At 37.5% G+C, this 17,070-nt stretch overlaps 1 protein-coding gene across 1 annotated transcript; it reads left to right on the top strand.

The window, feature by feature from the left end:
• The first annotated feature begins 15,793 nt into the window (after nucleotides 1–15,793).
• LOC149616339 (glycolipid beta-1,4-mannosyltransferase egh-like) lies at nucleotides 15,794–16,981 on the top strand. Its single transcript, XM_089856186.1, has one exon. It carries the CDS (start codon nucleotides 15,794–15,796, stop codon nucleotides 16,979–16,981), a length of 1,188 nt encoding a protein of 395 aa, XP_089712312.1.
• The last annotated feature ends 89 nt before the right edge of the window (nucleotides 16,982–17,070 follow it).

A 17,070-nucleotide genomic window follows, 5' to 3' on the forward strand; every position in this document is an offset into this window, starting at 1 on the left:
CTTTTCGGAATACTGTTACGCGCATTTATTATTGGGCGACATCATTTACAAAATAGATTAATTCCTCTAATTGTTTGGGTGCCAAGCAGCTTATTTTATCGATGTCATAAAGGTCACACACGTAGCGTAAAGATAAATCATATTTAATTGTATGTAATGGGTTTTCTCGTGAAACGCAGCCTACAAAATCAGCATCGTTACTGTTTTAAGCTTCCAGTTTGTTTCTAAGGCATTTGGTTTCCTCTTTCCTGTCTTTGTGGGTAGTAAATGTCTATATTTTATGCAAATTGCATTAATATTTAGGGTTCAGTAACCGAAACTTTAAAATGTAACCGAAGTCGCCTAAATAGACAATTCCAGGGTGGGAAATAAGGATTTCTTTTAAACTGCACATTATGCCAGCGACCTCCTTGGCCTGGAATAAATAATCTGGTCCATGATCAATGCCCAGGGCAAGTCGTCTGCTAAACTAAAGAAGTGGATAATTTAAATATTTGAATTAATGTCTGGAGTCTGGTTACCCTTGAATTTTCTTAGTGGTCCCTTAGACCACTGATCCCCCCCCCCCCCCCGATTTAATTGTTAAACTGGTCCAGACAATTTTTAAACTGGTCATTTGTTCTGTGCCACTGCCTTATTTCACACGCTGGACAATTCCATTAAAAATTTCTTGAGAAAATCAACGTACAGCCGTACAGAGGCCAGGCAGCCATCGTTGGTTATTTATAGAGGTAACGTAAGACGGAGCACGAGTTCACAACACGTGGGAGGCAAGTCAACTGCCTCTAGTGGTGCTTCTTGGCAAGAGGGAATAACCTAAGTAGGCGTCCTCCTCCCCTTGTGGTGTTTGCTCCTTTCCTGGAATTAATGGAATGTCTATAGTCTTATCTGACAAGGCTTGACAGTACGTCCAACTTGTAATTAAGTTCGCTGGAAACATGGTTGCCAGTGTCCTATGTAGAATTTTAGGAATCATCTATTATATCAGGGATAGACTTTACTTTTTTAAGACGGAATAAACAATGTTTGGCCTTTACTTCAGTCCGACTCATAGACGAGTATATAGTCCCTTCCTTCAACACGTAACCAAAAAATTAAATTATCTTATTGGCTCACAAAAACTACGTATTGGTGACGTTGCTGACGGGGAGGGCCAAAAATACGTAATTCCTGTTTACCTCTGTCGCCATGACTACGACCCCTCTTGCGTTGTACCATAGCCCACTCGATCACGCGCGTCACGACGCAAGCTGCTCGCGCTATAGTTATAGAGCGCGGATCGAGTGGGCTTTGGTTGTACAGATAAGCGTCTTCAAAGGGGTTCAAAATGGAGCAGTCTAAATGCGAGGGTTCGGTAATTATTCGGGAATTGTTTGTAATAGCAATTAAGAAGGTAGTTAGTGAATTTGGTGCCGGTGTTTTGGATTTGGAGTACATCTGTAAGGGTGAAAAGTGTTCGCTAATTCTATCTTAAGCCAACCATGTCTACTATCATCATGATTTTGTAAACGAATTTGATGAAGTTAACCAAGGCTTAGTGAATGGTCAGGAGTTTTGTGAGCTTAGTGTTTGGTTAAAACCTGTTCGTGCTGTAATATCTATGAAGACTTTTACTCAATTCTAACTCACTTTTAATTTTCTTGGGTCCTCCCCGTTTTTTTTTCAGTTGCAAGCCCTATGTTTTGTGTAACTTCCATTTTTAAACAATGTTATTTCAAAAATTACAATCCGAGCCCATTCCAACTTGGCAGACGAAGGGGCAGACGACGTTTATTTGACCCGCCATTTGACAACGCCATAACAAAAATAAGACCCGCCTCTTCTTTCATAACCCCTCCGTCACGGGTAAGGGGGTCGTGGACTAGGACGCGCACCCGAATAACCCTGTTACCCATTCCGTCTTAAAAAAGTCTATCTATCCCTGATTATATACATAATTGTAAAGGACCATTGGAACTCAAATAAACTTAATTTTTTCTCAATTGCTAAATCTACATTGAAAGCCCGTTTTTCTAGGCAATGACATTCCTATAACTTGAAATAGAATCGAATAAAATACATATTTGACAGTAAAACTATATAATTGTACACCCACCAGCAACGCAACTATATAAGAAATGCAGATGATGATTCAGTGTTCAGTGAAATGACATATTTCATATAATATTTCAGTCCAAACCTTGAACACAGAGTTGTTTGTTTTTATTTACACTTATTTCCTTTGTACAGGCCATAATCAAGACAGGAAAAACTTTAGCTGCTTTCAGAATTTAGTAAAGCGACGCCTGGTGAGGTGCTGTCAAAGGCTTAGCACAGACTAAATAGGAAGATGGGCTACCGAGTGTATAGTCAGTTCTCCCTTCGTCGTTCTTGAACTATAGCTCTCAGCAAGCTTCTAGCATTACGAAGCATAAGTAGTGTCATTCTTATAGAACATATCTTACAAAAATATGGTAGAACATTTGGGAAAAAATTTTGGAGGTTTTACGATTTTTTCATCATTGCATCGATCTCAGAAAACCCCTTTTGACCTTGCCAAATTTCAACCTTCCACCTCACCCGGAAGTAGGATAAAAACTCTTGAAAAGAAAACAGACTTCCGCCTCATGGTTTTTTGTGTATATATGTATGTAATGCCTTTCTCAAGATATCTAAAACTCAGTTAAAATAACAATGTAAGGTCTTTAAAAAGCTGAATTTTAGAAATAATTTATACAGTTTAATTAAATGCAGCTCTGTAAAGATCTCTCGTTGTTATTTTAACTGAGTTTTATATATTCAGACAAAGGCATTACATAAATATAATGTTAATTAATGCCTTGCAGCGACTAAGTTACGGAATGCTTGAGTGTTTCAGCAAAGTAAGGCTGCCCTTTCAGAACCCGGAAGCGAATTTCGCTCAGACGTTCTTTATTGATTTGCTTTAGGCCTAGATTTTTCTAGGCGAAGGATTTTCAAGGCCACGCGTTTCTGCAATCAACTGAGTTGCTAGCTAAAAATAGAGGTAACCTACTTAGACCTCGTGAGCGGGACCTTGGCAACAGAGGCTCTATACATTGTAGCCTACTTTCATCGATCTATCAGGGAAATACTTCCTGGATTTAAAGGATTAGACGCTAAACGACTAAGGAACAAGGCCTAGAAACCTATTCAGGCGATAAAGTGGAATCGTTCCTCTATAATTTTATTTTGCTCTTTAATTTTTAATATTATTAAAAGTTAAAATATTTAGCAGTTAAACCATTAAATATGGAAATCTATGATTTTTTTTTCGATAATATCATTTTAGAAAGCTAACTAATTTCTATAACTTGAATTAATTGTTATAAATGTTCAAAATAATGTTCAGTAGTTTTGTACAGCCGACTCAAAACTTAACAAGTTGGGAAACCAAAATAAACCTCTCCGAGTCGAGACACAATTAAGGGGTTTTTCATAAATAATTAATTAAATAGAATTGATATTAATTATTTTAATCGTCATTAATTTACCTTAATACTAGGTTGTTCTAAATGCTCAATAGTTTTGTTCAGCTGACTCAAAACTTAACAAGTTGGGAAACCTAAATTAACTTCTTCGAGTTGAGACGCAATTAAAAGATTTTTCTTAAATAATTAAATAAATATAATTGATGTTAATTATTTTAATCGTCATTAATTTACTTTAATTCTAGTTAAATCGTTTTAAGAACCTTCATTTATTCCAAAAACCATTTTAAACATAGCTATAGTTGACGTTTGAATTCAAGCGCATGCCTTTTTACATTTTTTTTTTTTTTGGAAATTTTGGGTATATAAGGCGATTGATTCACAATAAATGGTAAGGAAACCCACAATTGCGTGAACCTTTGGTGGAAGCCCTGCCATTGTGAGACTAGACGTTTCTCATAACCCTACCAGATCGCCGCGTAAATCTTAACCCTAACGATGATAATGGAGTAGAAGCTAATATAGTTTTCTGCGAACACGTTTGCTCCGATTTACCATCTGAGAAAGCAGTGACAGACACACAGGTACATCCATTGTAATACCTCTCCATGACGTCATCGTCACTCGGAGAGGTAAAAAAGGAACTTTCTTTTTGTTTTACCATGAGATTTTTGAAGGAAATAAATTGTGGTTTAGAATAATAGAGAAATTCATTTATTAATTAGATATCTAATTAAACACATTTATGAATGTTTTTTTGTTGAATTCATAATAGGCAAATTTTTTAAAATCAGACGAAGTTCAATAATTGTCTTTCTTATTATAGTTCAAAAGCTAGGACCACCCAACTCAAAATAAGAAAAAGCGCATTTTGTTGCTCTGGCATTTGATTTTTCAAAAAATTTAAGAATTAGATCGAGATTTCGAGAGGCTTTCTCTTACTGAAAATGAAACCTACTCGAAATTCTAAGCATTTTAACCCTATTCTCCCACAGATATTCGTATGAATGTTCTATAATTTTGTATTATCAACTCAAAATTGGGAATAAAACATTTAGTATATGATGTAATGTAGTACCTTTAATTACTAACTAATTTCAGAATTAAATCTGTGATTAGATACATGTACACTTATAGATAATGAAAATCTTCTTAAGCCAACGTATTCAATTCCTTTTCTGCCACAGATATATTCACGTTATAAAGCTTTATTTTAGGTCAATCCTGAGATGTTTATAGCATAATGGTTTCCTGAACACGAGTCTCGATTAGACCAATGTTAAATAGAAAACCTAATCCAAGGTATTAAATAAAGCACGATTGAATTTGAAACGATATCGGAATTTCAATATTTACGTCTGATTTGGTTCGGTGAAATATTCACAAATGTGTATTCAAGCGCCATCTAATGAATGGAGAGGGAACCTAACTTAAAGATAATATGCAATATTTGCCATCCGAATGAGTTGTTCGTAATATGCAATTGCTAAAAGACCAAAACAATTAAAGACATATTTTATAGAAGGTTATAATAAGGTTCATACATTAATAAACTTTAACATTCTTGCAATACTGATATGATAATATCTGTTTTGATGTATATTGTATCAATTGGTAAATAACGGATATTCGATTACACAGATTATTAGTAGGCAATTATGTCTTGTGGTAAGATACGCTTCCGCAATTTTAGCAAGTGAAGGCTGGGAACTGCTATCCAGAGTAATATCTTGATGTACCTATCTATCCTGGTCTGAGCTACGCGCTTGGAAGCATTAAACGACGGTGCTGACAATTTCTAACTAGTTCGTCCAGGGGGATTCAAACAAGTTGGGAAACCAATTTTAACCTCTCCTTGTCGAGACGATATTAAACGTTTTTCCTTAAATAATTAAACAAATATAATTGATATTAATTATTTTTATCGTCAGTAATTTAACCTTAATATTAGTTAAGTCGTTTAAAGAAAAGTTATTCCTTAAATCATTTTAAACATGGCTATTGTTGTCGTTTGAAATCTAGCGTATGCCTCTTTAAGAATTTTTGAATCACAGAAATTGGTTAGTGAACCTGCAATTGCGTGAACCTTTGGTGTAGGCCCTCCCATTGTGACGTCATCGTCACTCGGAGATGTAAAAATGACGGAGGCGTCAGGCTTCTTTAAAAGGGACAGTGGAAAACCGTTGTTCCAGACGGTTCTAGGCCTTGGGTGTACAGTCTTTTCATTCAGTAACTCAAGCGTGGGTTCAGATGATCAGTTCGCAGATTGAGTCTCCGACAGTTTCACCAAGAAGCGATATCTAGTTTACTATGGAGAGGGGATAAATGGGAAGCCCTCAGATGAGCGGTTCCCGTATGAGCGGATTCCATAATAGCGGTCCTCATATCAGCAGTTCCCTAAATAGCGGTTTCCCGAAATGGCAGTTTACCCGTTACAATAGTTACCGATACAGCAGTTCTCGTAAACGCGGCGTACCATTACAGCGGTTCTCGTAAACGCGGCGTACCATTACAGCAGTTCTCTAAAGAGCAGAAAAACAGGAATGCGAAAAACGACTGTTCTTTTTTATGGTGTACGCTGTGTTATATGAACTTAAATAGAACTAGGTCAGATATGGTTAACTTCAAGTTGATTATTTGAACCCCCAATAGTGTTAGGTTAGGTTTAGTTAGGTTTGGTTAGGTTAGGTTAGGTTAGGTTAGGTTAGGTTGGGTTGGGTTGGGTTCGGTTGGGTTTTTTAGGTTTCGTTTTGATTGGTTAGACTTAGGTTAGTAATATTTTGGAAAAGGTGTAACAATGTTACGCCTTTTCCAAAATATTGTTGTTTGTCATTTTTCACTTCCCAAATAATTATATGCCTTTTCCAAAAAATTACTGTTTACAATTATCTACTTCCGAAATAAAATAAGCTTTCTTGAAATATTTTCTATTCTGGTATTAGAATTGTAAACTGATACAGCCTGAAGAATAGTGTTATATTTAAGTGTACTTTAAAAACACGATCCGTTAGTAGGTTATATTACTGACTAAATGATCACAGAAAAAGGTAGTTTTCGAAAACAACGAATATAACTGTATTGTTAAGAAATACTCGAAACTGAACACAAACCATGCTATTTCCCAAAATAGCAGCCGCTATTTCTAAAACAGCGGCCGCTATTTCTAAAACAGCAGCCGCTATTTTTAAAACGGCAGTTTTTAAGAACGCCGCTGTTTTTTTGGAATCGCGGCTGCTATTTCGAGAACTGCTCTACCGGGAACTGCTCATAAGAGGTACACCCGGATAAATTAGCCACATTTATAGCTTTATCTCCAGTCCAAACATAGGTCCTTAGTTAATACCCGCCTCTAAATTACAGTCAGCATCTCATTGGTTCTCGAAAACTCACGTCAGCGCGACGCGAATGACGAAAAATACGTATTTTCCGACTGAGCAGAGGCGAAATAGCCGCACCTCCTTTTACGTCCCCCCTTGTTTTTTGAAAGGAGGACTGGGAATATGGCGCAAGAATATTTAGGCATCTTATTGCTTCTCCCTAGTAAACTACATATCGCTTCTTGGTTTTACTCAAGGCCCGAAATACTTTGCCTCTGAAGTTACTCTTTAGTTGCTTTTTGAGGAATATTTTACTAATTAATCCACGAGAAACGGCGACCCGAAATGCAAAAACATTCCTTAATGAATAACTTCCTTCCTTTTCAACCCAATTAACAGACAATAAGTGTACGCTACACCTTATTTACGGGTTATATAATTTTTGAGTTAAATACTGTGTCACCTTTTAGAAAATTATCAAACGAAACCTGAACATGCTGACATTCTAACTAATTTAACCGATTTTGGCAGTTTGATATTTAATAAACTTATTAACAATCTAATATGATTTTTGTAGAAACCTTCGGCCATCATGGCGGTCTCAAAAAGAAACCTAATATTATGATGAGATAACATCATTCCTTCATAAAAATTACTTAAAAATTGCTTAATGTGGGCATCGCCAGAAACCAATGGTAGTAAGTCATACACCTGCCAAGGCCCTATTTTCGTATAATTAATAGTTTGCGATTTTTATACAAACCTCGTAGTTTACTAGTGTACCTGTAATTCACTTTTTTTGTAACGCATAACGTAGTACTCCTAACAAAATTGCTTTGCCCCATTTCAGCGGCAATTCATTCATCACTTTTCTATTTGCCTCGAGATCAATAGCCGGGTTAACGATCATGTGCGTTGCTGTAAATTAAAATAGACGAGCGTTTGGGTTGGGCGGAAGTGATCAAGTGAGCTAAAAACTCTTCCTAACTGCTTTTACACAGTTAAACGGATGCTGCTAGCTACGTGGACTGATTCGTTTCAACAAAAAAATTAGAGAGCTTCCAAAATATCAGGTAACGTCTGAAATTCTTAATATTAAAATTTTACATTATAGGAAATATGATCTTATAAAACCTTATATCGTTTAACATTTAAATTTTCATCGAATATTCTCAAAATCAGTTACACGCAATACATTGGTGATCAGTGATAAAAAGTGGGGTAAAATAGTCTGGTGTTTGAAAACTTAGTTTTCTAAAGACGTAACATAAGGTTTGTGGATATAAAGACGTTAGATATGGCTTCAAAAAAAAAAGGACTTAAGTGGACCGGTAACTTTGATGTCCTTTTTAACGTCTTTGGGTCCAATTACCGGATGTTACGTCTTAACCCTATATGTAGCAGACGATAAGGTGGCCTCCCTTTTGATAAGGATCTACAACACAATTTAAATTATTGCCTTATTCGGTTAAATAGGCTTAGCCTAAGTTATAAGTTCGTCTTCGCACTATACCAGTGGTAACAGCCCTCCCTCCTTATGACGTGTTTGCATTTTAATTCTATTGCTAAGTATGAAACGAGAATGATATCATTATGATAAGCGATTCGCATCTGAAAGTCTAGAGAACTCATTCGCCTATAAATTTTTAAATATTAGCTGAATGAAAACCTTGAATAAAATTAGGATGTATTAATAAATAACGGAAGTGGGTGTGATTTATTTTCGCAACACAAAAGCGATATTAAAATGAAGGGGGCGTTTCTGGAGGTACATTCGAAATCGACGAACCACTCGTCAACGCACCTCTACAAAGAAACAACTGGACTATACGTAGCTATCTTAGCATCCACACTAAAATCTCACTGAAATAGGGGAACTAGACTTTTTCTGTCGTAATAGACCATCCCATTAAATGCTTGCATAGAAACAAACGCACAAGGGAATGGCCGCCATATTAGGAGAGTTCCTTAGCGCCAAGAGGCAACGCCAGGCGGAGCTCGCGTACACGTGTGCGGGTAGTCGACTGACCCTGCCGCTTGTTGTGCTTCTTATGGCGGCCCGGCCCCTGTGCTGTTTGCTTTCCCTATGGCATTACAGGAATGGTCTAAAAGCTTATTATTAACCATCCTTCAAATTCCATTGATTTTCTCAAATAGGCCTATATTGAGCTTTTTTCATTTTCCATGAAGGTTAATATTGCTTTTCATTGGAAATATACTTGGTTCAAAAAATAATACTAACTTAAATCGGTATCAACCAGAACACATATGAGACATGAAAGCATTCAAAGATAGAATTAGACTTTGTACCGTGTTCTTAGGTTGTCTATTTTTGGTTCTCTCATGCATCGGCATGTTTGCAAGCATAATGATATAGTGAAATTATCAGCTACTCTTGAGTTTTCAGGTTCTATTTTGTTTCATTTTTTCGTATCATCCACTGAAGCATAGAGCGACATAGCTCTAATGCAGCACAGTGAACTAAGCTTGGTAAAGGCTAATTTTAGCTCCGAATGGTAAATTAGGTCAAATTGGTTACATTAGGTAGCAAAACACTTGAACTCAAGCAACAATGATCTTGGGATTAGGAATCTAAATTGGCACAAATATGGAGTAACACTCATCAGCCTGCCCATCTTGTTTAGACAATTTCAATAGCCTCCATTCATGATTATTGGGTAGTCTGAGCCTCAATGTAGAAGAACCAACCAAACAAAACTTGACTATATTTACTAATTTACTAAGTTAATAAGCCTTTATCTAGCAGACGTGAACGTTTAAAGGTAAATGTGTGCCTAAGATGGTAATGTAAAAGAAGTTCAAAGATGTAATAGCACAGGAGTTTGTAGTTAATGTTTCTTTTATTCGTACCAAGTTAACATTGTTCAAAATGTCCACTCTTGTGCTACTACACTTTGAACACTTTACTTTCCTTACGTTAATTAAATCGTATGATACTCTCAAAGTCTCAAACAAAATCCGTCAATTTTCATCACATTACATAACGGAATCTCATAAATAGGGAGTTTCGGAGTTAGGCAAAATTGACACCCCTCGTTTCAAAAAACATTACTTTGTCGGTCCTCGGTTACCATTGTTAAAGCTAATCCCTCCACCAAGAATTGTGTGACGCGTGCCTTTTCTAACGGGTTGAACTACGAAGATTGAACCTAACTAACCCATTTTACCTTCGCCCAGTAAAGCATGTCTCGCCACTGTTTTAGTTTAAACAAGTAACCTTATGGTTGATGGATAGAGTTAACTGGCACGCTGAACTAAGCAAACGCTGCATTTAGGTGTACTCTCGACGACAAATTCTGATTCATTCTTGGTTTTAGCATGTTAAAATTGCTGTGCAGAAGATTAGCCAGCATGTTAGGGGCACCAAATGAACCGTCATGTGCTTTTTAGAATAAGATTCCCCATTTTAGAGCCTCTGTGATTACATCTACTGGTGTCCCCAATACCTTCGTCCAGTAAAGCATGTCTTGGTGGTGTTTTAGTTAAAACAAGTAACCTTATGGTTGAGAGGTAGAGTTGACTGTCCCGCTAAACTAAGCAAAGGCTATATTTAGGTGTATCCTCGACGACGAATTATGATTCATTCTTGGTTTTGGCTTGTTAAAATTGCTGTGCAGAAGATTAGCCAACACGTTAGGGGCGCCACGTGAACCGACATTTGCTTTATAGAATAAGATTCCCCATTATAGAGCCTCTGTGATTACATCTACTGGTGTCCCCAATATCATCCAGTTCAACTATTAAATATCAGTTCTGACATGTGATCGTCGGTTGGTTAGGTTAATTCGACCCATTTTTTCCAACGAGATCAACAGCCGGATGTGACGTCACGCGCGATTTATAGAAAAAGAGGTTACTTGATGTTAGCACACCTCTCTCTTTGCCTTTCACTGAGATTAATTTTAAATTATTTTTATTTTGTTTCCAGAAATTACGATGACGAATTTGAAACTCTGATAAGTTGGATAAAATTTGTCTAATTGTAAAAGGTGCGAAAATGTATTCATTGAGGGTTCAGACTTTTAAGAGTGGGTTACTGGGAAACTGGATTAATAATTTTTGGACCGGTCTAGTTTCGTATATAGTAGTTGTTTTTGAAATCAGGTTTTCGGGACAAGTTGTGGTACCAGTTTTAATTCAGGACCTATGTCAACTCTCTACTAAACCATTCATGAATGTTGGATAGTCTGAGCCTCAATGTGGAACAACCAACCAAACAAAACTTGACTATATTTACTATTTTATATTTTAGTTGAAGTTTCAAAAATGATCATGACTCTTTTTTCTAATCAAGATTATTTCAATTTTACTGTAAGTATATTCCTTATTTTATCAGGGATAGATTTAATTTTAGGAGTAGGAATGGAGAACAGAGTAATGTGGGCGCCCGTCCAAGTCCCGGGCCCCCTTCCCCGGGAAAGGAGCGTATGAAAGAAGAGGCGGGTCATAGCGACAGAGGTAAAAAGGAATTACTAGTTTTTCGCCGTGCCCGTCAGAAACGTCATCAAAACGTAGTTTAAGGCTGCGTTCAGTAACTTTCAACGGAGACCAAACGCGTTGAGCTCCGTTGATCAACGTGACGTCATGCGACGTATTAGGCTACTGAACGGTTTTTTGCGAACTTTGCGTTGTGTCGTCTGCTTACTGTTCATGGAAATGTATAAGCGAGGGCCTGCTAACCGAAATAAGAGAAAACTCTGACCAGTAACTTAGCCAAGGCTTAAGCTTTAAAACCCAATAACTTTTTAAGCTTCAGAGATATAATTGAAAAAAATTCCATAAAATACTATCAGACATTATTCTTTCGCATTCAGTCGCTGCTACACCGATTTTATTAGCATTTCCGAAATTATCCGTCAAATTAACTTCTCGAAATCCTTCAGGGAGATATGTTTCCGCCATTGCCACTACGTCACAAATTGCGTTGCTCAACGAAGTAATCGGCTCTTACAGCCGATGACTTCGATGCCTCTTCGCTTACAATCGTGACGTCAAACCGGAAGTTCCGAAAATCGTTCAGTGGCGAATGCGCATTCAACGGAGCCTCCGTTGAGCGTTACTGAACGCGCCCTAAGTGAGCCAATAAGATAATTTAAACTTTTCGTTGCGTGTTTAAGGGAGGGGCTCTATACTGGGCTATGAGTTGGACTGAAGTAAATACTAACAGTTCTCCATTCCTGCTTCTAAAATTAAGTCTATCCCTGTTATTATTAAGATTTCCATAATCACTTACTTTTGTACTGGTCATTATATGCTTGCCAATATGGCAGCGATGCACTTTTGCACTGGTCATTATATGCCTGCCAATATGGCAGCGATGCACTTGTGCACTGGTCATTATATGCTTGCCAATATGGCAGCGATACACTTGTGCACTGGTCATTATATGCTTGCCAATATGGCAGCGATGCACTTGTGCACTGGTCATTATATGCTTGCCCATATGGCGGCAATGCACTTTTGTACTGGTCATTATATGCTTGCCAATATGGTGGCAATGCACAAGGGACCGGGTGGGCTAAAGAATTTTCGAGATTACGGCGCTGCATCCTAATTTTATCTTTGAATGATCTCACGTCTTCTTTGGGTCCTTGCTTTCATTAGCGCATTTTGAAACGTTGAGTAACGAATACGTTTGAAAAATCGGGCCATAGCGACACCTGGCAACTCTATTCACGCCGGAAAACGTGTACCCTACACAATGTTTCAAAATGTGCTAATGTGAAGATAAGCTATATACATTGTAGGAAGCAGTTAATCAGAATTTCTTCAGGAAACAGAGTACTTCATTATTTTCTAGTTCAGGAAATGAGGTTGAAAGTTAACACGGAATAGCATAGTGATTAATAATTAATCCTTTATTAATTTTTGTCGATTATTGTCAAGCCATTCAAACATCTTAAAGGGCCCAACCAGCGACTTGCGGGAGCTCAATGCCTACACCCACAAACGGCGGACTTACTTTAACTTCTTGAAAAGCTAGCGCGTCCGGAAGTTTCCCATGGTACCCTTTAAAAAAGTAAACCACCCCTTCCGCCAGGATGTGTGTGGTGCTTGATAGTCCCATAGTTCTACAAATAACCGTGAACTAAAAGCTAGGATTACGGGGTAGTTCTGAATGGAACCTTCGGAATAGCTTAATTTTTTTCAATGAAAGCATTCCTTAATATGTTAATGCAGGGATAGATTTAATTTTAGAAGTAGGAATGGAGAACGGTTAGTATTCACTTCAGTCCACTCATAGCCCAGTAAAAAGCCCCTCTATTCAACACGTAACGAAAAGTTTAAATTAGCATATTGGCTCACTTAAACTACGTTTTGATGACGTTGCTGACGGGGAAAGCGAAAAATACGTAATTCCATTTTACCTCTGTCGCTATGACCCGCCTCTTCTTTCACACTCCTCCGTCCCGTGGAAGGGGTTCCGGGACTTTTACGCGCGCCCAGATTACTCTGTTCTCCATTTCAGCTTCTAAAATTAAATCTATCCCTGGTTAGTGATTATGTCCCGTTTGAAATTATTTTCCTTCATCTGCATTTCGTTAAGTTTTGACTTGCGTGGGTAATTTTTTAAGATGCCATAAAGCCCTCTTTAAAATTGGGAGTATTCTCCTGAAACACTTCGAACTTTATATTGCTGGCCCCTATGACGAGAAACCTTTACTCTGGAAGCTGAATACTATTCTTACAGAGATATCAATACACTCGACCCTTTCCTTGAGAGGTATTTTGTTTTGTACCTACCTACCGAATCGACAGATACTCAAAATCCATAGTTTTAAGTGTAGAGTCAGAATTATTTTGGGATATTACAGTAAATCGAACCCGAAAATATTAGGATAGGCTTGTTAAGGTCAGATCAGATTATGTTGGGTTATGTTGAGTTGCTTTTTGTCAGCTTGACAGATAGTATCAGTGATAGGTTTAATTTTAGAAGTAGGAATGGAGAACAGAGTAATCTGGGCGCGCGTCAAAGTTCCGGACCCCCTTTCCACGGGACGGAGGGGTATGAAAGTAGAGGCGGGTCATAGCGACAGAGGTAAAAAGGAATTACGTAATTTTCTCCGTCCCCGTCAGCAACGTCTTCAACGTAGTTTAAGTGAGCAATTAAGATAATTTAAACTTTTCGTTACGTGTTTGACGGAGGGGCTCTATACTGGGCAATGAGTAGGACTGAAGCAATTACTAACTGTTCTCCATTCCTACTTCTAAAATTAAATCTATCCCTGATAGGTTATAATTGGGGGAGGGGGAAGTCGCTTTGCGATAATTTTGCCTATTTTTTCATATATCACTAGCAGAAAGGGCTATTACCATCTTCGGCATAATGCAAAGGATTCCTCATACTATGATTTAAATGAAACAATCACGGTTATACACATTATACCTTAAAAGAACGGCCTTTTTCTAAATACAAAAGGGAAGATATTAAAAAATAAATAAAGAAATGATCACTTATTAGAAAATAATTAGCATTTAATTTTTCTTGAAAACGAGGACTACTGTCCCATCCTGTGTCTAATGGCGTCTGCTAGCCAGAACCCATTACCACTACGAGACTGGCTGAACCAATCCAGTGCGGGTATAGGCTAGCAGACACCTTTAAATATGGCGAGGCAGTAGTCAGCGTTCTTTAGACCAATTAAATGGTAATTACTCTTAAATAAGAGATCATTTATTTTTTTAATATTTTCTCTTCTATTTTTAGAAAAGAGGCCATTATTTTTAGGTATAATGTTAAATTGCCTGAATCTTTCCTTAAACAGGTGTTCATTGCCATCATAAACCTATTAAACACCGAATCGTTTGTTATCCTTTTCTTCAAACACTTTGGGATTACGGGCATTATCCCCTGTCTGACCCAGTCATTTGGTCATATGATGGAAAGGTGCTACAGGAATTTATTTCTAGAACATATCCATTTTATTTTCCAATACACGTATTTTACTTAAATGCGGAAGCCATCATATATTTCTGAATTATACCACACCTGTATCCGGTTGATAACAAGCAAACTTCGCACAGGAAACGGAAAGTTCTCGATATAATATCCTTCCATTCAACGAAATTTTTAATTTAACTTCGCAAACAAATATAATCAAGAAATAATTATGATAGATTTGTAGTCGTTAGTTTTAGTCGGAAACTTAAAGAATCATATCAAACGGATTTTCAATGTGGTGTAAATTGATACAAAGTATGGTTTTTAAGAAACACCCCCATCCGTTCTTTCTGATAAAGGAACGGATATAGGCTTATATCCCGATCCGAATTAGCCCAACGTAGTATTTCCGCTAAGCGTAACCGTAACCGGTACTTCCCACAAAGAAATTAATGAGGTTACATGATTTTAGCGCCATCAATTGGAAAAATGTAATGCTAAGTTATACGGCATTTCACATATTTGATTGTGGTAGCTTATTTTTATACATTATTTCTACATAATCCGATTTTCTTCAATCAATTATATTAGAAACAATACAATCATTTTTTATCCAGAAATTTATTTTTATTAGTTTTCATGAGCCCATTTTAAAAAATGGCGCCCATTCACAGCAACTGATAATTTCAGTTCAGTTTCAGTTCTTGAAAATCTTAACTAAAATTATCAGTTCAATTTCAGTTTTATCCCAATACCGATTTGAACCGAACTGTGGGAAACCTTAGAGAATTGGGTTTACTATCTAGGCCTATAAATTGTTATCTATTTCCCTTCAATACACTTTCCTTCAACTTTGGACATATTTAATAATAATGATAATAGTCGTTCCTATTGATACTATTTTGAAAAACAATCTAACATGTCTGTAATTTTTCAATCAGCTCACATGGAAATGCGACAAAGGGACGATAAAGCATTGTCTGCACTGCGTAACGTACTTTCTCGCGATAATCCTCTTCTTTAAATACGCTGCCAAACCGTACGAACTTGAAAATGACTTCGTCATTGAAGAATTCGGTCTAGTGCGGACTATTATTTACTACGTTCTCTTCGCGCTACCAATTCTGGGTCTTCCGAGATCTATAATGGTATTTTTAGGTCTAATATTTTTCAATACATACCCACGCGCACCAACACTGCACGCTAAAGCGTGGCGAATACCCTTTATCGTCGTCCGTATCGTCACCAAGGGCGATTTTCCGATTTTGGTTCAGAAAACCGTAGAGAGAAACATCGATGCTTTCGAATCGGCAGGTCTCGAGAACTTTTTGATCGAAGTGATAACGGAAAAACCTCAAAATCTGACATTGGAATATAAGAAATGGTTGGAGATTTTGGTACCGGAAACGTACAAGACCAAGCGAAACACTCTGTACCGTGGTCGTAACTTGCAGTACGCCATAGAAAATCGCAAACATAAACGTGGAACGTGGATCGTTCATTTGGATGAAGATACTGTACTTACAACCGAGGCGGCAATAGGAATCGCAAATTTGGCTTGGGATGATGAACATGATATGGGACAAGGCCGAATACTTTGTAACGACGAGTACTATGTCCGTAACTGGAAAGATTACGTATTTTTTAGTCTTTTCGACGGATACTTTATGATGACCCATTTTGGAATGATGCGAATGTACTATAGCCTGTTTCATAGAGCGCATGTTGGTGCTATTGGAACGTACTTCGCGTGTAGATCGAACATCCTCGAACGCGTTTCTTTCGATATGGAGCCCAAATACTCCATAACCGAGGATATTCATTTTGCGCTCAAGGCTTCCCAGTTGGGTTACAGCATCGATTGGATAGAAGGTGACGTTTACAACCAAAGCGTCACGTCATTCAAAGACGTCATCGATCAACGAGCTAGATGGTTGCGCGGCATGATGAATAACGTCTCCAACCCAGCCATCAAGCTTCGGCACAAATTTATAATGTCCACTTTCGTCGCCAATTGGTGTTTGGGTTTCCCGACTATGATTATTCTAATGGCCGAGGGCTATTTTCCGTGCCTTCCCGGATTCATTGTATTACATTATGTCAAAACCTTTCAATTGGCCGTTGATTGGTACATCGATTTATTCGCAGTTTTCCAAACAAAATCTTTGACCAATGGCAAAGGGGAAACGTTCGACAGCGAAAAGTTACTCTTGTGTCGAATTTTTATCACCATGTTCTTCGAACTTCCAGCTAAAATTTTGGTATACGTCACGTCATCTTTCATGGCGTTCAACCTCAAGACTTATCACGTGGCCAGTAAAAAATGCAGCTAGACCCTTTTTAATGTTTTTTTGTGTGAACATTAAATATTGTACTTCTAATGGGTAAACCAAGGCGCCCAACATTAATTTTATTACGTAAA

This window comes from Phalangium opilio, unplaced genomic scaffold (assembly GCF_054372755.1).
Source record: "Phalangium opilio isolate 3A_F unplaced genomic scaffold, DU_Popi_V2 ptg000217l_1, whole genome shotgun sequence".
In the NCBI taxonomy this organism is placed as follows: domain Eukaryota; kingdom Metazoa; phylum Arthropoda; class Arachnida; order Opiliones; family Phalangiidae; genus Phalangium; species Phalangium opilio.